Source organism: Momordica charantia (genome assembly GCF_013281855.1).
Source record: "Momordica charantia cultivar OHB3-1 chromosome 10 unlocalized genomic scaffold, Mcharantia_2.0 BLBB01000010.1, whole genome shotgun sequence".
NCBI classification, from domain to species: Eukaryota; Viridiplantae; Streptophyta; class Magnoliopsida; order Cucurbitales; family Cucurbitaceae; genus Momordica; species Momordica charantia.
This window is the reverse complement of record NW_028275158.1, coordinates 5,335,084-5,359,412: the sequence shown is the minus strand read 5'-3', so window position 1 is coordinate 5,359,412 and position 24,329 is coordinate 5,335,084. Positions and strand designations below refer to the sequence as shown.

Here is a 24,329-nt window from a genome sequence, read left to right as displayed (position 1 = left end):
GATTTGATAATTGAATTTTTAAAAAATCATAGTAGTGAGTGATACTATAAAGATCCATTATGATGTTAAAAGGAAGGAGGCATTACTAATTTATGAATTTGTAACAAGAGGTTCTCACCCAGGACGGATAACCCACCGGCAAGGAAGGACAGCAGAAGTTGTTCTTTAGACATTGGTAAGAAACACAAATTTATCTTCCTTTACAAATGCCAGGCCTTACCACTTTACTTGGTTTTCATTTCCAGAATCATTTTCTACTTCTTTCGCCTTACAAACGAGGGAAGCCACAGGCATAACAATGGAAGATAATTACGTTACACCTTATCGTCATGGAACCACCACCTCGTCTCTTTTGGAGATCTTCCGTTCCTACAATTCTTTACATAACGGTCGTTATCGTCAGGGCGTTGCTGCAACAGAGAAAAAAAATCAGAGTATTAGGGAATGGGTTATGGTTGACACTTAACACCTGAATCTGAATTAGACAGTACTATCTCACAGCCCCCCACCCCCCAAACTTCCCTATCTTTAGGTATTAGAGCAAATAATAACAGTAGATCTTGAATTTCAAAGCATATCATCCTATGCAGAACACACGACCATTCTTACATCTTAACTTCAAAAATGCAAGAATTTTCCTATTTTCAACACGTCCAAGAAAAACAACTAACGTATTAGATAGAATCAAAGTGTAAAGGAATGTATCAGACCTTTGCCGTGGAGCTTGACAGCATGGAGAGAATGCTGATACAGATAGAACTTACAGTCATCGCAGGCGACCATGAATCGTACAAAATATCTACACAGTTTCAAAGTGAAGGAAAATAACAATGATCAGTCATGCTATGGTGGTGCTTGACAAAGGCTCTCAGACAAAGCTAACCAATATCACAGTTATACACAAGTAGGATAGAATTCAAAACTCCAACATGTATTAGTAACAAACAGTGAAACGCTGGTTAGAAACATGTATGAGAGGAAAAAGTAACAGATGTAACTTTTAAACCACCATATCAAATTCAAGGAAAACGCATCATCTCAGTTGCACATATAAAGAGCATCCGAGAGACTGGCAAGTTGCAGAAAGCATGTTCCCAACTTTACCTTGAAACTACATCCACTGCAAATAATAGAGGTGTCCAAAACCAAACCAACGATCCAAACTAAATTGGTTTGGTTTAGATTTCTCTTTCTTTATGTCTAAACCAAACAAACCAATCACTGATAGTCTCATTCAGTTCAACATATTTCTGTCTAAACCAAACAGATGAATAGAACTTAGATAGCTAAAATAACTAAATAAATAATCCTAAAATGATTTTACATAATACATGATTAATGATTTCTTCTAAAGTCTAAAGTCAAGTTTCAAAGACTTTAAATCCGACATGTTTGTGAATTCCTTTACGTTATCTTTATTTGTTAGCTTAGACTTTTAAATTAATTGGAATTAGTTTTGTTAATATTGCAGGTAGGCTGTCAGATTTAAGTGAATTTTATCATATTTATATTGCATTTGAAAAGGCAGACGTAATGAAAGAAGTTACAGATGATACAAATCAATATATTGATGGATTGGATTGGTTTTTAGTGATGAACAGTTTGGTTCTGTTCTTATTCATTTTAAATATAAAACCAACTGATTTCAAAGATTCCATAACAAACCAAATCAACAAACACCGTAGCAAATACCCTTATGCAATAAACACTGATCTTAAAATAAATTCTCAGCATAGGTCTTTTCATCCGATACAAACTAGCTATTACCAAAAAAGGGACGAAATCCGACATCAAGCAGTACTTTCTCTGTAAACTAGTCTATACTTCAGTATTTGTGTATTTCAAAAGTTGTAAATGGAAAAATAGATGTAAGCCACACGTTGTCCCATCCAACATAAAGTGATCTTTTTTCTGTTGAACTAAGTGGATAAGGTATATATCAAAACTTTTTGTAACATCAATTCATTTAGGTTTTTCATGACGAGTCACTGCTAAGTAGGCCTACAGGTAGCATCACACAATATGGTAGGAAAATCTATTAATGTCTACACTTGAGATATTTACTAGGGTGAAATTCAACTAAACATAATTACTTAAAACCTCTGAAATCTACCCTCTGAAACAAAAATTATAAACAAAACTCCTTATAGATAGTGTTAAGCTCAAACCTAGGCAGATAAAAATAGGGGGGAAAAAATCGAAACAGATACTACAGAGTGAAGAAAGCAATAGATTATAAACTTGATATTCCTGCAGAACTGAAATCTCTTAAATAGAGTGGTCTAGTGAAGCAAAACAATATATACCAACCTAGACAAATGTGACCATTGCTATAGATATGAGGGTGCAGAGGGGCTGGATGCAGAAATATGACCTGTAAAACGGGCACGACAAAATGAAACACAAAACAATCAATAAATATAGCCGCTAAAGGATTATGAAATAGAAGTGATCTCAGAACAGAATTCCATGATTATGTTAGACCTGTGGGGCTTCCATTGGGTAATGCTCTGGAAAGTCCACCTGAAGCTGGTAGGTTTCATTTGCATAGAGAGTACCTGGAGCTCCGTTGACTTCAATCACCCACCTTCCAACAAAAACCCCCAGAAATAAATATAAAATTCGTACTAGGAGCAGAAGAGAGTAAAATTCCTTTCAGAACAATCAAACCTAAACCAAGCCCCAACAACACCAATTCGACGCAATTACATCAAATTCTAGCCTTATTTTGCTTTCCCGAGTTGGAACGGCAGAGACGAATTGAAAACCCTACGAGGAAAAGGAAGAACAAATACCTCTGAAGATTATCGGTGACCTTGTGTTTGAAACCAGCGGGAGGGTTGACCTGCCACTCAACAAGTTCTTTCTGGAGCCGATTGCAAGCAATCTTACTCAGAGCCTGTGAAAATCAATCAAATCAAACACGATAGGAAGAGGAAGAGTCGGAGGAGCAGAATTGAGAAACAGTAAATTGATCGATCAAACATGGCGATGATTCTGATTATGAAGATGAAGATGAAGATGAAGATGACGATGATGATGGTGAAAGAAAAAGAAGGGGCAACCTTACGAGCGGTGTCGGAGGAGCTGGTCATGCTTGGCTTCGCTCCGCAATGGCAGAGGAGAGAGAAAGAGAGAAATGTGACGATGATGTTGACGAAAGGGGCAAAATGGACCGGCCACGCCTTATAACGCCACTCCACTCTCCACCGTAATCCTATTTATTATTTCTTTTCAAAAAATATCTTTCTCTTTTCTTTCTATTATAAATAATAATATTTAATCATTTTACACTACAAGTCTACAAGTCACGATTTCTAACCTAACTTACTATTTTAATAATTTTTTTTCTTTAAAAATAAGACTTAGTATTTACTTCTAAATATAACCCCTTTTTTTTAACCTACCATCTATCAAACAACAAAATTTGAATGAGTAAATTGATTTTTTTATGTATTTTTATATGTGTAATTTCATAAGAATATATAATTACACTTATATTATTAGAGACAAACTTAATTATAAATATAGCATGTTTAAGACATGTCGAACTATATAATTTTTTTTGGTTGAATACAATAAGATGTAGGGTGAGGGCTCGAACCCAAGAACCTTTTGATCGGAATATATCAAGTTGGCAAATTATAATAATTATTAATTAACTTAGATATCAATTATTAATAATTATAGTGATCGCTGTTAAAGTGAGCATAAATTAACGATAATTGGTATATATCTCCAACCAAAAAACTATGAGTTTGATCTTCATCCCCACATGTTGTACTAAAAAAAAGATAATTATAGTAATCACTTATTAGTGTTTATTCTACTTCTTACTATATATTTGTCCTTTTTATTTTATTTTTGTAATGTTTTATCTTAATTAAGCTAAATTTTAGACCATTTTGTTTAATTTTATATTATAATATTATATGACACCTATATCCTTTTTAATTATATAATCGCTATATTTTTAATAATATAATGATACGTCCATATGGTTAACAAATGAGAAGAATAGTGAATACATCTTCTTAATTTAGAAATGATATTAAATTATTCTTAGTCGATATATTTGGCTTATGTTTAAAGTTGCATATCTCGATGTTTTTTTTTTTTTTTTTTTTTGAGAAATGTTGCATATCTCGATTAGACTTAGTAAAGTGTCTAGGATTTTGTAATAAAAAATCTTGTCAATTTTAACAGAAAGTCCTACTTACATAGCTTTTCATATGGCCCAATAGCCAATAGACTCTTTAAATCAACATGTTCTATCTTCACAAATCATAGTTCATTGTATTCCTTCGATAAAAATATTCATCTAACTATACCATTTTTCGGAAACAGGTGTATAGAAATCCTTACCATATATTTAAAGAATGCATTTGTTTGTATGATCATAGAAGGAATTTGTTTGTTTTTATCTTCATTTCGTCCTCACCACTAACTTGATAGTCGAGATCATTTCAACAAATAGTATATTGTGTTGGATCTCTTAGACAATTTTGAAAATCTAAATATTATTTTCTTTGTTATTATTACTCACTAAGAAGAACATATATATGATATCATTTTTATAAGATATTATTTTTTTATTAGTCATTCTAAAATTTCATAAGAGCACTTTTCTACCATTTTTAAGACAATGCATTGTTCTTTAAACCTTTTTACAATAAAAAATAAAGTTCTTTCTTTTTGTTATCTTCTTGTTTTTTAATCTAATTTAGCACAACATGATAAAATCGTTTAAGTTCAAAAGTTTATTTAGATCACAAATTTTCCAAATATTTTTATCAAATTTGTCATACGAAACCAAAGGGGAAAAAATGGTTACTTTTGGTAATTGAATGAAATAATATTCAAAAGGAACATTTGGACTATTATGTCCCTAACGTAATGTACAATTGGACTATTAAAATGTAACACCTTTTATGTTTAAAATAAAAGGAAAATTTGAAGAAATATTTTATTTTTTAGGTCATCATGTTATCAAATTTCTAAGGTTATAAAATAAGTCATTCACAATTAATTAAATAACTATTTTAATTTTAAATAAAGTGTTTTCTCCCTTTATCTAATTAATACTTAACCTATTACTAATTCATTAAAATTTAAGTGTCTTAACCACTTGAGCACAGCTATAAAAAGCACATATAATTTAATTTAATTTATTTGTAATAAAAAGCATGCATTAACAAATTCCCCTATAATGCCTAACATAATTAACAAATTGAATTTAGATTTGAATCTTTTAAACCCACAATTAAAACTAGCTGCATAGGTCTATTGCAAAATTAAAACAAAAAACCTTAACATAAGTTGTTAGTTTAATTTTAAAGCTTCAAAATTTCCCCCAGTTGTTTATTTTCGATAGGCAATCTAATAGAAATTATTAACATAGAATTTAAAAGCGGCTCATGAGGCATTACATAAGTTGAGGGCAAATTTGAAACCAATTACATATATTATCGACATCTTGTATAATTCAATGTTTAATTAAAAAAAAAAGCTAAACCAATGTTCTACAAAGGAAAACATATCAAATGAAAATAATAAATAAAGTAAAAAATAAAATAATTATCAAATTTTATTGCCCCTTTGACACATTAAATAATTGTTTTGAAGGAAGAATTTGATGTGAGATTCACTCTGCTTGCTAGTAAAGTTATATGCTGTAATGCAATAATATAACTTTTGAAGGGAGAATTTGATTCTATTTCCAAAAATCTTATTATCTCTTCAAGAAAGGAGTCAAAATTCCAAAGTTAGGTTGAAAGAGGGACTTGGTACATATTGCATATAATATTGCCAATTTCCAAAGTTTATTACTTTATAATTAATAATTGTACATTGTTTCTTCAATCAATTAATAATAAAAATATTATTTCAACCTCATGTAATCTTTTTAGGTTCCAAGGGTGTAGTAAAAAATATGGGAAAGTATCTTGATTTTTTTTTTGTCAAAATAATATTTAGAATTATGATGGGATGACTTGTAATAGTTAATATCATTATACACAATAAAATCACCATTCATAAACATATGATTTTGAGAAGAGTAATGATTTTTATTTCTTTAAAATGAAAATAGGATATTTGTGAAAAAAAAAACACTAACAAACAAGAAAAAGAAAAGTTAATCTAAACACCTTTTTGTTGAATTTTTATTCTCAAGGAACATTAAAAAAAAAATAAAAAATAAAAAATGGAATCAATTCCAAACCATTTAAGATTTTCTATTACCTTTTTTCTTTTTAAATTACTATTTTTAAAAAAAAAAAATCTGACGAGAAGATGGAAATTCAAACATCTAACTTAATAGATTCATCACCTCTTGTTAAACATATTCGTATTATAAATTATTTAATTTAATGGTACTTTAGTATTGTTATAGATAATTTTACTTGTCAAACCGAGACATATATCTCAAACCAAGTGGTGGTTAGTTCGATTCCCCACCCCCACATGTCGTACTAAAAAAAATGATAGATAATTTTACTTGAATTTTCTTTTTCTAGCGTATTAAGGCAGAGATTGATGCTTGCTAATTAATTGTCTTTCCCTATGACTTCTAAAAGCTTTACAAAATTCTTTGAGCCCCCAGTTGGGATGGGCATATTCCAAACTTGATTGATGGTGATGAGTTTAGGTGAGCTTGTTCTCCCACCGAGAAAATCGTATGCATATTTATTTGATTATCTTCAATTTTGTTTATTTTTTTACTCAAAACGTTCATTTTGATTTTTTACTTTTAAAAAATGATCATTTTTTGTCCCTGTTTGCAAAATTTTGAACACATTATATACACATAAAAGACCACGTTTTTATTCTTGTACTTTTAAAAATTTGCAAAATTTTAGACACATAATATACACATAAAAAACCATTTAATATAAAGTCATAACTACATTTCAAGAAATATATTGAGTAGTGACGTTTTGAAGGGATCAAGATGATCATTTTTTCAAAGTACGGTGAACAAACGAATATTTTGAAAATTAGAGGTTAAAATACATGGATTAAAATATACATTTTGAAAGTATAGATATCAAAATGAACTAAAATGTGGTCAAATACGGTTACCTTTTTAGAACATACTAGAGTGTGCTAGTAGATGGCTCAGCTTCCAATCCTAGATTGACATTTAATTGTCGTAGAAAGAAACAAAATGAAACCAAAAGCCAATTTACACGCATGCAAACATGCGTCTATCCAAAGCTATACACACAACTTAGAATTGGTGCACACCATACTATTTGTAATGGAAAAAGCAGAATAAAATCCTACATGGTTCCAGAAAGAGGATTTGGTCAACATCATTCCAATAGGATAAAATTTTCAAACATTTTAGAAAGTAAATCAGATTTCAAGTGTGAGGTTCTTATAAAAACAGTTCTTTAATTCTTTAACTTTCAAAATATTAGTCAAATTTTAAAAGCAAAAAACAAACAAGTTTTGGGAAGCTGCATTTCTTTTAGTTTTCAAGCAATTTCATAAATAAATATTTTTGAAATTTTAGATTGTAAAAGCAAAAAAAAGAAAAATATTCGTAAATGAATATGATTCTAGAAACAAAAACATGATCAAACAAGCACTGAACTACTTTAACTATACATTTTCATGCTATTTTCACATATACCAAAGTCGCATGAAAGTTGGGATTTCTCAAACATTATTGATGCTTTTCACTACAATCTAACCAGTTAATGTCTGATACATCCATGGAAGCTATAAATCACAGAACTGATTTCTTATTTTTATGATTAGCTACTTACAACATCCCTTCAGTTAAGGAATTGTCATCTGTGCATTTTGGATTTGCCAAGGCGTCATTATGCAAACCCCTTTGTTCTGGATTCTTTATTTCACAAGCAACTGTCAAATGCTCTGCTAAAACTCAAACACTTGAGACATTTATTCAAGAACCTGCTTCGGGTGAGGAATCAAGGGAGTGCGGCAGAACTTTATAGGGGTTGAGTATGCCACGAGGGTCCAGCAATTTCTTGATAGAAGCCATGATTTGTACCTATGTAGGTTGTTTTGAGTTAAAAAAAATGTTATAAAGAAACCTACATAAGTCAAAAGAACCATTTTTTGTAATCCCTAGTCCCTAAACTCTTTTTCGGTCTTGTATAATAATAGGTCTCTAAACATTAAAAAATATCTAAAGCGTGAATTTTGTGTCTAATAGATCCATGAGTTTTGAAAAATATCTAATAAGTTTGAGACTTAATAGACACAAATTTGAAAAAATTTAGGGACCTATTAGATACAACTCTTAAAGATTAGGGACTAAACTTGTAATTTAACCTTAAATAAAATCGGAAAACTTCTCAGGTTTTTAAAACACTAACAGTTTCAGGTGACTTGCTATAAAAAATCTTGTTGGCTTTCATCAGTCCCAAGCCATGCTCTGCACTGATGCTTCCACGATGGTTAGAAGTCCATTCATAGACAAAGGGTTCAATCTGTGCTAAAACCTGAAAAGTCATCATCACACATGAAAAACAAAACTGATGCCAAATACCTAAAGATCTCAGCTGTACAGGATAGACGGATGGCATTACCGCATCATCATATTGTGGAGTTGAAATATTCAGATGCAAGTTACCATCTCCAAGGTGGCCGTAACCAACTACTTTAACGGAATCACCTAAAGAAAAAGCAGATATTAAAGTGTTTATAAATCTTGTAGTGCAAAAACCACAAGTTCCTGTGAGAATACCTCTTACCAAGTCTTGTTCGCATCACTTCAACAAGATCGTACATCTTCTCAACAGGTAATGACAAATCATACTTGTAAACAGCTCCTGCTTTCATCAATGCCTCTGGAATGCCCTACAGTTGGACAATCAAACTAGGGAAGATAAATATACGATAACTTGAAAGTAGAACATGATCCCTTACGTTTCAAAATAATACCTAATGCCTCATTTTCTTGAAGAGAATGAAATATTAATGAGAATTAAGTTGTGCGAAAATATTCAAAGTCCCATATGGCATTCACTCCATTAATTGCAGCAGATTGAAGATCGCTGTATTGCCAGGTATAAATACCTCACGGATCTGCCAAAAAGAGGATATTTGATTGATGTCTTGTGCAAGGACACCGTCAGAGATCAAGCCGCCTTCCATCGAACTAAGTAGAAATGCTTCAAGCTTTTCCCTGGTAATCCAAATATGATAGCACTAAGCAGAAAGTAAGATTGCAAAAACATGCCACAGCAGCAACAGTTTAAAATTTTAAGCATGACTCTGAAATGTGCAAGACAAATGTTTTATACAATTTGACATTATGTCAATGAAAAGAAAATGCAGTCAATTCTTTTCGACAATGCATTTCTATTTGAGTTTTTTATTTCAGCACAAAATTGACGGAATGAATTTATTAGTTTTACTTACTATTTACTATTTATGGTTTTTAGAAAATGGCAAACATTAAATTCAGTAAGCCCTCAACTTTCTACAGCATGTTTTACAGTTCAAACACCTTAAATAGAATTTAAGAGCACGAGCAAACAGAGTTGTATAAGCAACCCTCTATGAAGAGCTTTTGTATTGTCATTTTAGTCTTGGTGGATGTATACATGAAGATCTCATAACTTTGTTGACCTTCATAGATCTTGACAACTCAATACTCTTTCTTTTGTGCCTTTTCCCCTTTTTTCAACTTACATGTGGTCCAAATACATTCAAGAAATGATGAATCGCCAAGGAGATCATTTATTACACCAATAAAAGAACTGTCAGTCTTAAGCAGATAAATGACTATAAGCTGGTAAAAGAGTTACTTGTCATATGATTCATCATTGCCAGTCGTCTCGATTAGAACATAAAAGTTGTGCATTGGAGGCAATGGATTCCGAATACCTTCTAAATGATTGAGAACCTGTGCACATAAAGTGAAGTGAGTGTGGCATTGGAAGTACAAAAGTAGAAAAGATCTCTTTCAGAGATTACAAGCAAAGCCCCCAAATACTTCCCTGAGAAAATCAATACAGCTAAGTGAAAATATGATAATTAATTCAAAATTATTTTTTCACTTTTAATACAAACATTCCTGTCAAATAAATTTATATTTCAAACATTATCCAAAATGTAAACCGCTTTATATTTGTATCCACCAGCTGTCAGGACAAAGTTATTTATAACTGTGAACGTGAACACAATGTGAAGTTTTTCTTTTTGGTACAAGTTTTTGGATTATGTTTTATTGACCTATTGGCTAAACACTATTTTTACATCCTTCGACAGTCGACACTCTTTCTGCCTGTATATGCATGGGATAGTTAGTGATTGCTCATTTACATATATCTCGCTTTCCAACTGGAACATATAATAAGCTGAAAAATAAGTGTGTTGAACCATGGAAAGTATTAAAGAAAATTGTAGATAATGCTTACACAGTGGAGCTTCCACATCACTTGAATATTCTATATTTAGTGTGTTGGACCATGCAAAGTATTAAAGAAGATTGGAGATAATGCTTACTCGGAGGAGCTTCCACATCCTATATTCAATTTTTTGAATCTCTTAAGAGTATTATACGCCATATCATGATTAAAATCTGTGTAACATATGGACGAGTTATTTTCTATTGCGCGGGTGAGGGGAACGAACTGATGTAAGATGTGTTCTTAGGGAATATTAATTCTTGGGATGTTAAAATTGATTCGTTCCATGGAATTTATTGTTTAACTTTAGGTTTTTTATTTTTTATTTTTTTTTTAGGTTGAGAAAATTAGATGTTGGTAAGGGTAATTTTCTTAATTGATGAGTGGTATTTTTTAATTAGAAATGTGTGGCAACTTGCAAATAATGGCTGCTATTTGGTCGTAATCAGTTTTCTCCGATCCATAATGGACTCTAATTTTTAGTGTTTTCCATAGCTCTATGAAGGGAGAAATACTGTACGAATGAACTCTAGAATTTCTGATGCCATTTTTTTCCACAACAAATTTACTCCATATAGCCCTCCTTGTCCCACTCTTTGTGGCTCCTCGAAGAAAGTCACTGAAGAGCTCTTCAATCAAGTTAGCAAGCTTTTCAGGCATAGTAAAAAGATATAATATAGTAATTAGAAAATTACGAAATTAGAGAGAAGCTTGGAGAAGGGTGATTCAGCATCCTTTAGAAATGAAGCTATTCTTCCACTCTTGGAGGTTGTTGTCAATTCTTTCAATAACGAGAGCCCAAAAGGAGAAAAAGACCAAGGATAATCATTAAGGGGAGCCCCAAATAAGCAATAGGCCAATTGCCTAATTCGCACCCAAAGCCTAGAGCAATTTGTTCAGCGCGGGAGGCCTCACAATTGATGCAAACAACCTTCAATTTGCCATAACTAATATTTAGCCTAGATGCCTCTTCAAATATCTGGACAACATTAAAGAGATTGTCAAGATTTTCCTTGAGAAAAGAATAGTGTCATTTGCAAGTGATTGATGACAGGGAAAGGAAGTTATTTCCCACAGGAAAGTATTTCAACAAGCCCAAAGAGGACATCGAGAGAGAAGTCAACTTAGACAATTCACAAAACTATTTATGAGAGAGGACCCGTTAGGCAAATACTCCTAGTAGCTTGGATTTCGCCCCTAGGATTTTAATTTATTATAATAAACTGATTTGCATTAGAGAGGATAGGCCAAATCCAATTTCTCCCCTAGGTACCAAGTACCAAAGCCTATAGCAAGTAAAATAGGATCCAAGAATTCCCAATCTATTTTGTTCAAAGCTGTCTCAAGATCAATCTAAATAACATGTATTCAATTTTTTATTGTTTCTAAAAATTCAAAATAAATTATTCATTGGATTATGTATCATACAGGCCCTTAGGTTTCCAATAGTACCACCGTATCCAAATAAGAAAACTATCCGCGACTAAGATCTCTCTGACAATTAAGTTATCCATGATTGAAGAAGAAAATAGTGATTAAGATCTCACCAAATCCATCGACATGTTATCCAGAAATTCAAACGCTGAAAGAATCTCCCCAAGTTTCCTCTTTGCATCCACTAGAAGTTTCTAGTTAATAGATAAATACATAAATGTCAGAAGAAAAAATACATACTTTCGCAAAGCAAGAAGTAAAACGGGTTTTTCTCAGAGAAGCAAAAAGGATGCACAAAAGCCTAAGCGAGAAGTTTATAATAAAAAACTAGACTTAATAATTGGCAGATATTTGTTTGAAGCCTTTTTAGCTATTCCTTTTGTGTAATCATGCAGAATGGAGATTTCCAATTCAAAATAATTTTTATATAACCATGCATATTGAATATTTTAAAATTTGTGCTGCCATTGGTCCCTACTTTATAATTCGAGAGTGGATATGAATCAGCTAAAATGATTTGAAAAAAGGAGTTATGGTGAACAGAAAAACCAGAGTTGGGTACCTGGCAGCTCGAGTAATCTTTACAACCAAGAAATGCTACGTTAGTAGCGGGTAGTTTAGGTGGGGTAAGAATTGAAATCTTAGTTATAATTCCCAAGGTACCTTCACTACCTAAAACATAAAACATTATCAGTGCTGATACAACGTCTTATGGAGATAGTCGATCTATAGATTAAATGTGAAATGGATAACATATTAAGCACACACCTATAAACAAATGTTTTAAATCATATCCAGTATTATCTTTACGTAAAGTTCCCAGCATGTCAAGCACACTACCATCTGCTAAAACAACTTCAAGGCCTGAAAGAATAGACAAAAACTTGATGAAGACTTACACTTCCAGAGATACAAAAATATGTATGTAATTTAGCTCGTTTATGATTCTCTTCTTCAAAAAGAGTGGATAACAGCATCAAATGCTGCTTTTCTATGTGATTAACTCGTACCAATTACAACAAGAGAGACAAAATTATGTATGTAATTCATGAATCAGAACGAAATGGACACGTGAAGTCCTTACCAAGTACACTTCCATGAAGAGATCCATAACGAACAAGGCGCAAACCACCTGCATTAGTGGAAACATTTCCACCAATCTGGCAGCTTCCTTTAGCACCCAAGTCCAGTGGCATGATAAATCTGAATGGAGACGTAAAATATCATGAAAAGAATGTAATGCTTATTCTCTACCAAAAAAAAAACAAAAAAACAAAAAAAAACAAACAAACCACTTCAGGAAGGCTGGGAAAAGCCCGGGAAAATGAAATAACTGGTAAATTTGACCTCATGTTGTACTGATTGCCCCGTTACATCAATGTATATCACTATCGGTATCGTTATTTAACATAACCATTTCTACACACTATTACCCAAACTTTTCAATTAGTAATTTCAGTGTCATTAATATAATTTTTTTATTTGATTCATCAATTATATAATTTCTTTTATAATAGTGTCAAATATATTTATATACAAATTATTGACATTTAAAATCAAGGATGATTTTCATTAGAAAAAGAAAGGTTAAATTACTAGTCCTGAACTTTTGGGTTGTGCGAGCCTCCCTTTTAAATTGCTTCCCAATTCTATTATGACTTATTTTTCTATAAAGACTTCTAGTTCTAGAGCCTTAGAGAAGAAAAGTGAAGCAGATAACTTATCTAACACATTAAATTATGTCATGCGTATAGGGTTATATCCTGAATAAGTTATGAACAATTAAACTATTAAAGAAAACTATTGCACCATACCACAAAACAGGCTCAGCAAAAGCACAAGTTAACATACATGCATCAAAATCAGCAGATAATTCCCAGTAATTATTAATGTGATAAAACATACTAAACAATTGTTACTGAGAATAATGAGACAGTCAAGCCATATTTATGTTGTGGAATGTGGAACTAGAAAAGGATTCCCAAAGTGTATGTTAGCAAAGGAAGCCTAGTCTGCTGAAAATTACCCTAGGTTGTCCAGGAAGGAAGACAAGTTTTCTAAGATGCCACCGGCTTCACAAACAAGTATGCCACTAACCTGAAGAACGCAACAGAATAGCTACCCAATAAGTACGGATCACATAATTGCATTGAAAAGGAATAGTAATAATTATTAACTAAATGAGAATTTCATTAAAAAAAAAATGACATGATAATGATTGCAAAGCAGGAAACAGGAGCTTTTGTCAGTTTCTCCAAGAAACTTTCAAGTGGTGATGGATTATGCTATGTCTCGAAGTACTGGTATATGAAGATCGAACTTTGTCCTTTGGCTTTTAACTTAAACTTCAGATAAGTTATGAAACAAAATCTTGCCTAAAATGGTTAAAAGTAGTACTTCCAACTTGTCGTTAAAACTTAAAATAATAAGGGAGAGAGGACAGAGAGGGGAACTAGTGAACAAATGAAAAGGATTGTTCACCTTGTCAAATGATATGATGTCATTCAACAATCCAAGGTTGATAATTACCTGCAAAGAAAGCTATTCTTTTTTGTTAAAATTTCAAAAAGAAAGCTATTCAGAGACGAGCTATCTCCATTGGATTTTCTGCACTTAATGATATTACTTTAACGTGAATTCATAAATTGTCCATAGAGTCCACAACATTTGTCTAAATTAACAAGCAATCTTGATATGAAAATGTTGTTAGACTGGCTACACCTTAAAAAGCAGACGTTTATTGATAGGATATCCATAACTTTAGAATCAAAATAATTATCTTGATTATAAACATGTGAAAGGAAATATGTGCTTCACTAATCAGTTGAAGTACAGGAACCAAATAAAAAACTAACAACTACATTACTTCATCAAAAACTGGAACACTTCCGCCAACAAGACCAGTATTTCCACCTTGGGGTACAACAGGCAAGTATCTGGAGTTACAGTATTTAAGAATCTGAGAGACCTGAGATAAGATGTAAAACAACATATCAATCCTTAGTTAACTAAAGATATCCAAATTTCAAAAGGCACCTAAATAGGGAAAAAATTTGGAAAAATACACAAAATGTATAGAAATAAGAACAGTGGGTTGGTCCTTAGATAAATGAAACATGTTTTTAGAGTAAAAGGGATTGGAGCTGATAATAGATTGAGCAATAGAAATTAGGTTGCCTTTTTGTTGGGTTTTTTGAGCTCAAAAGGTATTCAAATAAAGAAAGAAAGAAATAGCAATCTGGAAACCTTGAACCAAGAAAATAACTCAGACGTCTCAGATACTTCAGAGCATAGATGTTTCCATTTGAGCCTCTTTTAATGATGATATCACATATGTAAACTATAATATACATACAAGTACGACCAGTAAAAAGAGTAAAGGGTTTTGATTTGTCTTTGAACTAGTGAAGGATAAGACCAGGTTTGAGCGTCTGTTTTAGGCCATATATTGCTTTCTGCAGTTTACAAACCAGTGAATTATTACCATCATTTACTTGAAAACCTGGTGGTTGTTCCATAAGCACTTATTCTTGCAGATAACCGAAAAGGAAAGCCCATATGTCTACTTGTCTAAGATTCAAGTTATGAGCAAGAGCAAGTGCCAATAAAGACAGATTGTTATGGGTATCACGATTAGGCTGAAGGTTTTAGTATAAACCAAATTAGCATGTTAGTGATAACCTTTGGCAATTACTCAGGGCTTAGAACCATGAGAAAGTTTCGTCAAAGTGCCTTTTTATTTTGAAAACCCACTTACAAGTGACACCTAATTATTTGTCTTGAGGAGTTTCGGAACCAAGCTCCATTTCTGGTTATTTATCAATGCCAGAAACTCATCCTGCACGGCCTTCTTACCATTCACTAGGTATGTTACAAGCATCATTTCTTGGATTTGAATACCCTTTTTTCTCTGGTAACCATAAGATTCGTATTTAAAGAGGTGAAACTGAGTAAGAGCCCGTACAGAATAACGAGGGCAAGATTTTTCTGGAGATGGTTGGATATCTTTGGAAGCTCGTGGCAGACATATATCAGTTGAGGATGTGGAAAAAGAGTCATTGAATGTAGCTTCAGGATAGAAAAGAACGGTACTGATCACACCAAAAAGTGAATGTTGTAGAGTAAAGAATGTGATCGTGTTTCAGGACTATTTAAAGAAGTTGCTGAACTAAAAGAATAACCAAACTTTGCATAACTGTCTACAGAACTGTACAGCTCAACAGAAAACTTAAACAGCTATTATTGAGCTTCCTTAACAGTCAGGACATGGCAACATAAAATCTATGCTCTTCTAGAAGACCAACTAGACCATGACATCACTTTTCACTATATTTCAACATTCTATAAACTATAGGCATTAGTTATTAGCTTTAGAACTTTGAGTTCAACAATGAGCATTGACCATAAAGAACAAAAAAATAATAGCCTCAACTCAACGAAGAAGAATTAAACCTCCTCAGTGCTCCTAGGTTGTAGTAAAAGCTTACTCGACCCTCTATACTTCCGCATCCAATCTGTATTTGCATCCAAAAGCCTGTCCTCATCCTGAACTACATTTTTCTCCCCCAAAATACTCCGGAAAAAGTCGATATCATCAGAATTTAACCTCGAAAATGAAGGATTTCTCTGAACCTCCGACGATAATGAAGTAAAGCGTCTGAACTGAAATCCGCCTCCCACTCTAAAATGATCGAGCGCAGAAGCGTTAAGAGCATTTCTGCAACCTCGAATTGAACCAAGAAATGGTGAATTTGGCGTCCAGTCCCTAATGCCAGGCGTTTTGGAGCACGAGGGAATTCCTACAAATTCCGGGAAAATGAGACCAGGTAATTAAACAAACTAGTAATGTATATCAATCAGATGGATCGGCATGAAGAAGCATACAGCAAATGAAATCAGATAGACGTGGAGCTGAACCTGAAAGGAGAAGCGAATTCTTGTAATTAAGATTGAAACGTTGATCCGAGTGGAAAAATCGAGAGTATCTGAAGAAATAATTCGTAGCTTTGTTCTTCATCATCGTCGTCATCATCTAAAGCTTCGTTCTAACTCGTTTTAACTTCGAAATCTGATGCGCTAGGATTAGGAATTCATTTTCATACAAATTTAAGATAAATATCTTACTAATCGTAAATAGTTACGTACGCTAGGAGAGCACTTCATTCCGTTTCATAAATTAAAATTTAAAAATAATAATAAGAAGAATTACGAAGATATGCCGCGTAAGAATTGCTAACGTGAATAGTTGAAACTTGAAACGTCTACAATAACAATAAAATAAAATAAAAGAATTAAGGACCGTTTATAATATCTCAGACTCGTTTTCTATTTTTCGTTTTTGAAAAATCTTGAACAATTTTTCGTTTTCTATTTTCTAAAAATAATTATTCTTAAAAAGTCCTTTTTAACTGTTATTATTTTTCTCTTTTATCTATTAATATCTAATAAGTTAGATCAAAATAATGATAATTATACTTATCTCTAATCATGAGATTGTGAGTTTGATACTCTATTCTAATCTCTTGTAAATATATATATATATATATATAAATAAAAAAATTTCTCTCTCTTATTTTTTTTTCCATCAAAAAAGGTTGTCACCCTCTCAAATTCTATATCTTTATAATTTTTTAGTTCAATCCTATAAAGGTAGACATTCCAATCCAACATCCAATTTCTTAATCAAAGAAATATGAGTTATAACTTTAGGTACCTTTTATTTCCATTTTTCTTAATTTTTCTTTTTCTCTCTCAAAATTTAATAATTTCTCGAATTTTTCTCTTATGAACTTTTATTTATAAGAAATTTATTCTCTAAATTTTCTTCTCTTATTAATTTATTTTTTCTCTAAAATTAAATCTTTTAACCTTTTTCTATCTAAACTTCTTTTTAAATTGTTCTCTAATTATAATTTTCTTTTTGTTTTATAATTTTTCTTTTATTTCTATAATAAGTCTTTCGTTCTTAACTAGTTAACTTAAAGTGTTACACAAAACATAGTTTAATTGGTTAAGAAATCTATCTTTGACCAAAGGATAGTGAGTCAGAAACATACTCGACTCCGCCCCTTTGCTATATCTATTTTACATAAAATTTTCTTTTTCTAACATATATAACTCTCTAGCTTTTTATCAGAAAAATAAAAATTAAGAAACAAAAAATAAAAATAGAAATATATAAATAGTTATCGAGACCAGAGTTTTCTTAGTTAAATAATTATTAGATGAAGATCAAACTATAATTTTTTTAGGGAGTGTCCCTAACCTATAGATTAATATGATTTTAGCTATTTTAGGAGTTGACTTTCTAAAAAAATCGACTAAGTTTGATTTTTAATTATTTTTCTTAAAAATAAATAATTAAACTAAACTAATGGTAATAGTCAATAAGGATGGCAATGAAACTAGGTGGGATCGAGATGTACTCTTCATATCTACAAACCACATTAACTTCTAATCTTGTATTTGACACATTTCCCATTTTGAATAAGTGGAGTTGAGAAATCTTTGCATTCTAGGATAATTATTTTTTTCTTTCTAAAATAAATTGGGTTAAAACATACGTTTCATCCCCATATTTTCACTAAAGTAACAATTTAGTTTCTGAACTTTAACTTGTAATGATTTAGTCCTTATACTTTTCCTAAAGTAACAATTTAGTTCTTGAACTTTAACTTGTAACGATTTAGTCTATGTAGTTTAAAATTTGTAACAATTTAGTCCTTGTCGTAAAAAATTTTATTAAATTAAGTTTCAAATTTTATTATATAATAATTTAATCTTTCTAATTCATAAACATATTTGGTCACTCTTTAGTTTATCAATCTATACATACAAGAAACTTAACAAAAAAAATTTCACGATAAAGACTAAATCGTTACCAACTTTAAATTACAAGGACTAAATCGTTATATATTAAAGTTCAAGGACTAAATTGTTACCAATTTGACTGTACAGAGATTAAATCGTTACAAACTAAAATTTAGACAGTACATGAACTAAATCGTCACAAACTAAAGTTTAGAGATTAAATTGTTACCTCAGCGAAGTACCTGAACTAAAAGTATTTTTTTAACAAATAAACTATTATAATTATATGATCAATTTCTCCCCATGCTGATGGATTGATACCTCACAATTTAATTTGACTAGCGTATATTAAAAATCTCTTCTTCTTTTTTTCACATCAAATGCAATGTACCTCACTTAAAACATAAAACTTTTTATATAAAATTGGAATTAACTTTTGATGAAGGATGAATTCCTAACTTGGCACGTGTCATCATTAAAAGAAGCACAATAATGTATCTGACCGAATTAAAGTCTAGTTGGCCGAACACTCTCAATGCCTTAGATGGTTCCAATTGCACCACTAACTTAGTGATTCTACATGGAGGATCCCGTGATATAGTTACTTCCGTGATCTCCAACCGATTGCAACCAACTGTCTCATCTTCATAAATCCCAAAGCTAACAATAAAGCGAGGTACGTCCGAATTTGATGAATTTGAAAACGACTTAAAACTGATTTAAGTATTGAAGTACTAATCTTCAATTTTGTGGGAATCAAATTTCCTACCGTCTGAATTTGAGTATTTTGGCCAAATTTTGGCTCAAACAGCTTGAACATTAAAATGAATACCAAAGTAAAGTAAATGTGCAAATTATAAACACATAACAGAAATACAATACACTAATATTATCATTGTGAATGTGTGAGTGCAAATCATTATTCTTATCCACACAGAGTAATGCATATATATGATTTCTCTTATTGAATGGTCTCTCAAGTCTCAATAATGACATATGGTCGTTTACGGTTTACCTCTTTTTCATCAAACGGTAAACGACATTTGGGCAAAATGATGAAATCAACGGCTCCGGCATGCCATCATTTATTCCATTGCAACCCGCCAAACAAGGAATAATAAGGGCTCTAACTTTTGATCATTCATCATGAAGGGGTTGGGGGTATTTTGACCCCTTTTTTACGAATTACACGTCTTGAGGTTTGAATTTGATCTCGATTAAATTTTGAGGTTTCAAGATCATTGTTTATCAACAAAATGTCATTACTATATACACAATATTAATATTAATTATTTTTAAATCAAGAGTAACATTTTCATTATCAAAATTTAGAAGATAATTATATGCTAAATTATTTTTTAATAGACAGAGTGACAATGGAACTCTTCGCTACTTTGTAATTACTACTTTTTATTGGTCTGCAAGAGATTTCAAACATTGTTTCAGTGGCTTAATTTTTTTAGAACCAGAGGGCTTATCCACCAGGATCTTAAGAAATTTAAGAGTCAAAGAAAAGAATAGGATTGATATTATTTAATTTATTTTCAAATTTCAAATACATCCAACGTTGATCCAATTTTTATATATAAAAATATTTATAAAAGTAAAGTTTTTTTTTCTTGACTGATATAAAAGTAAAGTTACTTCAAATGTGGAGTGAATCATTAATTCAAATAATATTTTGTACTAAGAATAAAGTCTACCATGCTATTAGTAATGAGAGCAAAATGTGTTGTCATTGGTAGAAATTGTAGTTCATTATTACAATATCAAATAACTCAACTCATCAATATGCTCTCACCTTTACAACAAAAGGAAAAAAAAAGTTTCACAGAATTACTCTTTATTTTACTTAATTAAATTTTGTGTCTGATTTTGACATCAGAGTGTCGTTGGGTTTAACACCACATCGATGTATAGATATAATTTTATGTGTATATGATCATTCAAAGTTTTGGACATCGAAATTTGAACCCAAAATCCTTGCGTCAACGACAACCATATCAACATCGTAGTTGAATAAATTAACGTCGTTTTTTTCTCCTAATTAGTTATAATATAATTTGATTATGGTAATTGGGTGATATGTATGATTTTTAGGTAATCTAATATGAGAATAACGTGGTCTTCTACACAAGAATCTTACATCTCATGATCACTCAATGCAAAAATTTTCAATTTTCATGCCAATTAGGTTTTTTCTTTTCTTTTCTTTTTTCCTAAATCCTTCTTAAATGTAAGTTCGTGAATAATGGTGCGCACATTAATTTTGAAAAAAAAAAACTCAATTTGGTGAATGGTGGAACAATCCACGCCCCATTTGACTTTGCGAATTTTAATTCCAATTAGCAATTAATTGAAGTATGCATTTGCTGTTAATAATTACTTGTGAGACTATGTATGGCCTTTCCTCTTTTAATCAAACTTTCATCATAATATTTCCCTTTGGTTGAAAATACGATGAAGACCAACAGCGACAAAATACTCTTGACAATCTTCAACTTTGAGAGTGGGGGCTATTGTTATTGATGATTTTCTACTATTCAGATTCCCTTTATTTAAGGAATTCAAATGGACTTGATGGCCTTATGATTCTGATATCCTATATTCAAGATATATTGAGATTTCCTAGATGTATCAAGATTCGAATTCCACAATCCTTAGCGATCAGGATTCAACTCCTATAAATAGGGAAGTAAGTCAAAACCTAAAGGAGGCTCACAACATTCTACACTTTATGCTCAACTTACTCCGATTCTGACTTAAAGCATCTGAGCCTGTTGGCGAGAGCCACACAGGTCTTTAGTGCTATTCGCGGAATCCCAGGAGGCCAAATTTATGCATCAACATTCATCAAAATGAGTATCAAGAGGTTATGAGTTCGATTCACATCCCCACATGATATATTAGAAAAAAAGTTAAAATATATTCAAATGGATGTCAAGACCTTAAAAACACCCCTAAAATATGTAATACCTTAATTTTGAAATTGAATTATCTCTTCATTTATGTGTATAAAAAAATACTTTTCATTATGCTAATGTATATATTTGCATGTCAGTATTTCCATCTACTTTTTAATTTACCAAGGAAAAAAAAACATCACCAAAATATAACATTCGTTAATAAAAGATCAAGATTTTTCAATTTAATTAATTTTTTACTTTTACAAATCTTCTAAAAGTGCAATTTTTTTTAATACAACAAACATGGTATAAAATTTAAACTTCGAATTTTAAGAAAATAAATAAATATCACTTTTTTTTTTTAAACGAACTAAATATGACATTTATCGTTGGAAATGGAATAGGTTCGCGTCCACCAAGTTAAAACTTTTATAAAATTGAAGGAGGGACCAAAAAGTTTTACTCCAAGTCCCAACGCCTGATAGTGAAGCATTATAATGCTGAGATGGCGGATACCATGTGAAAAACTGTGAAAAAGTTGGGAAACCTTTAATAGGAAAAAAAATAGTTACCATTTTGAATAAATGTATGTTTTTATCTTTTATAAAAACCCAGATATTTCTAATTTATTCAATTATATATTAAATTAATTTGAAAATTTATACTAAATAATAAATTTTTTTTATAAGTACTAATTAAATAATTCTAACTATACATAAATTTTTAGAACAAAAATAGTAACCAAATTGATTATAAAATAAGATATATACTTTTTCAATGATGAAAGTAACTTTGAAATATGTACAAGAGACATTGATCCGCATGTGTTTCAAACTAGAAAAGAACACTTAGAGGGAATGCACAAATTTTTGTAGAGAAAGAACATAGAAGAGAGAGAGTCCGTTATATAGTTGTAGATGATTTTTTAAATTTAAATGTGCTATTTATTAAAAAACAATTAATTGTTAATGGCATGCTTTAGTTATTAAATTAAGAAAAATAGAGGAAGGACAACAAATTAGAAAGAGAAGAATTCAGATAGGTGGGGGAGAGAGAATTAAAGGTTAATAAAAGAGACAAATAATGAGAGGATTTTAAAGAGATAAATATTATATTGTACTTGGATAAAGAGAGGAAGCAAATAATTATAGAGGTGGCCACCTCTATAATTATTTAAAAAAATCAAGATCAATATTGTTTCGAAAATATTTCTTCTATATCCATACTCATATTTAATCCATGAAAAAATTTCGTTCCACATTCCTACTTTATATATTTTAGGTAAGCTAATTGATTATTAGTGATTTAAAAAGCTTTAAATCTTAAATGTTAGCGATTATTTGGATAAAGTTTGACGTGAAATATAATGTCAAATAAAAAAGGGAAAGAAAGATTGATCAGTAAGGTAGAATTGTCTATATTTTATTATTATTATGAGATTTCACAAACGTTAGAAAATAAATATGTAAATTATTTTGGTATACTATTTACATAGCCAATCTTATTCATACCATTTGTATACTTGGTATGACTGTTTATACAATTAGATCAACATCTCTCAGAGTATGTTACATGCTCTTCATGTGACAGATGATCTATTTAAGAACAATTCAAATGAGCAAACTACTTTAAAGCATGCTATTACTCAATCATAGCCAATATCGCTTTAAATCAAATTATATTTTTGAAAATAAAATTTTTCACCCGCTTTACATTCATTGTTTCTCTCAGCATAGCTTAATGAAATGAAATAAAAATCAGAAAAGAGAAGAAGATCTAATTAATTAAAAATCAAATTTATCAATGTGTGGAAGCAACATGATAAATGTAGAGAGAAGATGACCCTATATAAAATAAGATTCGGATAGACTTAAACCGTCAAACAACTCAAACTTTAGTTATTTCAATTACATGGATGTTTCAAAATGGACAAACTTTCCATCTTATGACCAGTTCTCTGAGGCACTAGCTATCTGCTTTATTAAATGTGCTTCATTAATAGGTTCACAATACATGACAATGCATTGATATATATTAATAACAATATCAAATTTTGGACAAATAAATTAAATTTTAACAACAAAGAATGGCAACAATGATAAAACGACTTCTTTGTCAATATCATACCATTTGAGATGTCATATACATTAAGATTAAGATGGGAATTTTTTTTTTCTTCCACTTTTTCATCAAGTCAAACAAAGCATTAAAAATAAATAGTCATATTAAAATCTTAAATTTTTATTTATGGCCACTACATAGTCAATTATATTTGTTGACTTTTAATTTTGATTCTAATAATTAAATTCACACCGTTAATATCCTCAATCATCATCCTACATCAATATTTTAGCAACAATGTCATTAGCTAGTGTAATCAGGTAAAATCGAGGTGTCACGCATAAAGGTTCATCCAAACTACATCGGATGAATCTAGAAAAGAATCGTAAATGGTCGAGTGCATAAGACAAACTCTCAAGCGCATTGGTAAAAGAGTAGAACGCACCTGAACACCCCCGTACAGAGGACAATCAGTAGGTAGGGTATTGACACCCTATATCCAAACTGCGATAAACGCCTTATAGGACCACCAAGGACCCATACCTCTTAACCGCGACAGAAAGGGAAGCAAAAAATGTTAGTGATTTCCATGGATCCTATACGTAACATATCGAAGACGTGTGTGAATTGTACTTATAAGAAAGATTAGGGAGTTTAAAGTTGATATATGTTTGGGGAGGAAAATTGTCGTGCCACATGGAGGACAGTGATACGCCCACGTTGG

General features: G+C 31.2%; 2 protein-coding genes across 5 annotated transcripts; both read right to left on the bottom strand.

The window, feature by feature from the left end:
• Positions 1-57: 57 nt before the first annotated feature.
• LOC111008493 (putative ubiquitin-conjugating enzyme E2 16) lies at positions 58-3,224 on the bottom strand. The gene is made up of 6 exons (XM_022281225.2): positions 3,066-3,224; positions 2,796-2,899; positions 2,485-2,587; positions 2,311-2,374; positions 711-799; positions 58-410 (listed from the first exon to the last, which is right to left on the bottom strand). The coding sequence occupies exons 1-6, from the start codon at positions 3,093-3,095 to the stop codon at positions 315-317; spliced, it is 486 nt and encodes a 161-aa protein (XP_022136917.1). The 5' UTR covers positions 3,096-3,224; the 3' UTR covers positions 58-314.
• Positions 3,225-7,580: 4,356 nt separating this feature from the next.
• Positions 7,581-16,976, bottom strand: D2HGDH (FAD-linked oxidases family protein). Of its 4 annotated transcripts, none has more exons than XM_022280951.2 (15): positions 16,746-16,969; positions 16,281-16,627; positions 14,695-14,796; positions 14,310-14,369; positions 13,855-13,925; positions 12,913-13,031; positions 12,597-12,692; positions 12,391-12,500; positions 11,942-12,022; positions 9,792-9,889; positions 9,058-9,166; positions 8,733-8,838; positions 8,568-8,653; positions 8,355-8,480; positions 7,581-8,026 (listed from the first exon to the last, which is right to left on the bottom strand). In XM_022280951.2, exons 1-15 carry the CDS (start codon positions 16,858-16,860, stop codon positions 7,919-7,921), a joined length of 1,734 nt encoding a protein of 577 aa, XP_022136643.1. In that variant the 5' UTR covers positions 16,861-16,969; the 3' UTR covers positions 7,581-7,918. The 4 variants fall into 4 exon arrangements, 3 of the variants coding, with proteins under 3 accessions (XP_022136643.1, XP_022136644.1, XP_087975074.1); XM_022280952.2 differs by having other exon boundaries at positions 14,310-14,357; positions 16,746-16,967; XM_088118948.1 differs by lacking the exon at positions 16,746-16,969 and having other exon boundaries at positions 14,310-14,357; positions 14,742-14,796; positions 16,281-16,511.
• Between the last annotated feature and the right edge of the window lie 7,353 nt (positions 16,977-24,329).

Bases quoted from the DNA above. Each gene is read 5' to 3' on its own strand.
- LOC111008493 (XM_022281225.2), bottom strand. From the start codon at position 3,095: ATGACCAGCTCCTCCGACACCGCTCGTAAG. The intron at 2,900-3,065 runs GTTGCCCCTTCT...TGATTTTCACAG, and splicing joins CCTCCGACACCGCTCGTAAG to GCTCTGAGTAAGATTGCTTG. The intron at 2,375-2,484 runs GTCTAACATAAT...CCCGTTTTACAG, and splicing joins ACCCAATGGAAGCCCCACAG to GTCATATTTCTGCATCCAGC.
- D2HGDH (XM_022280951.2), bottom strand. From the start codon at position 16,860: ATGATGACGACGATGATGAAGAACAAAGCTACGAATTATTTCTTCAGA. The intron at 8,654-8,732 runs GTAAGAGGTATT...CTTTTTCTTTAG, and splicing joins AGTGATGCGAACAAGACTTG to GTGATTCCGTTAAAGTAGTT. The intron at 8,481-8,567 runs GTAATGCCATCC...ATGACTTTTCAG, and splicing joins CTCCACAATATGATGATGCG to GTTTTAGCACAGATTGAACC.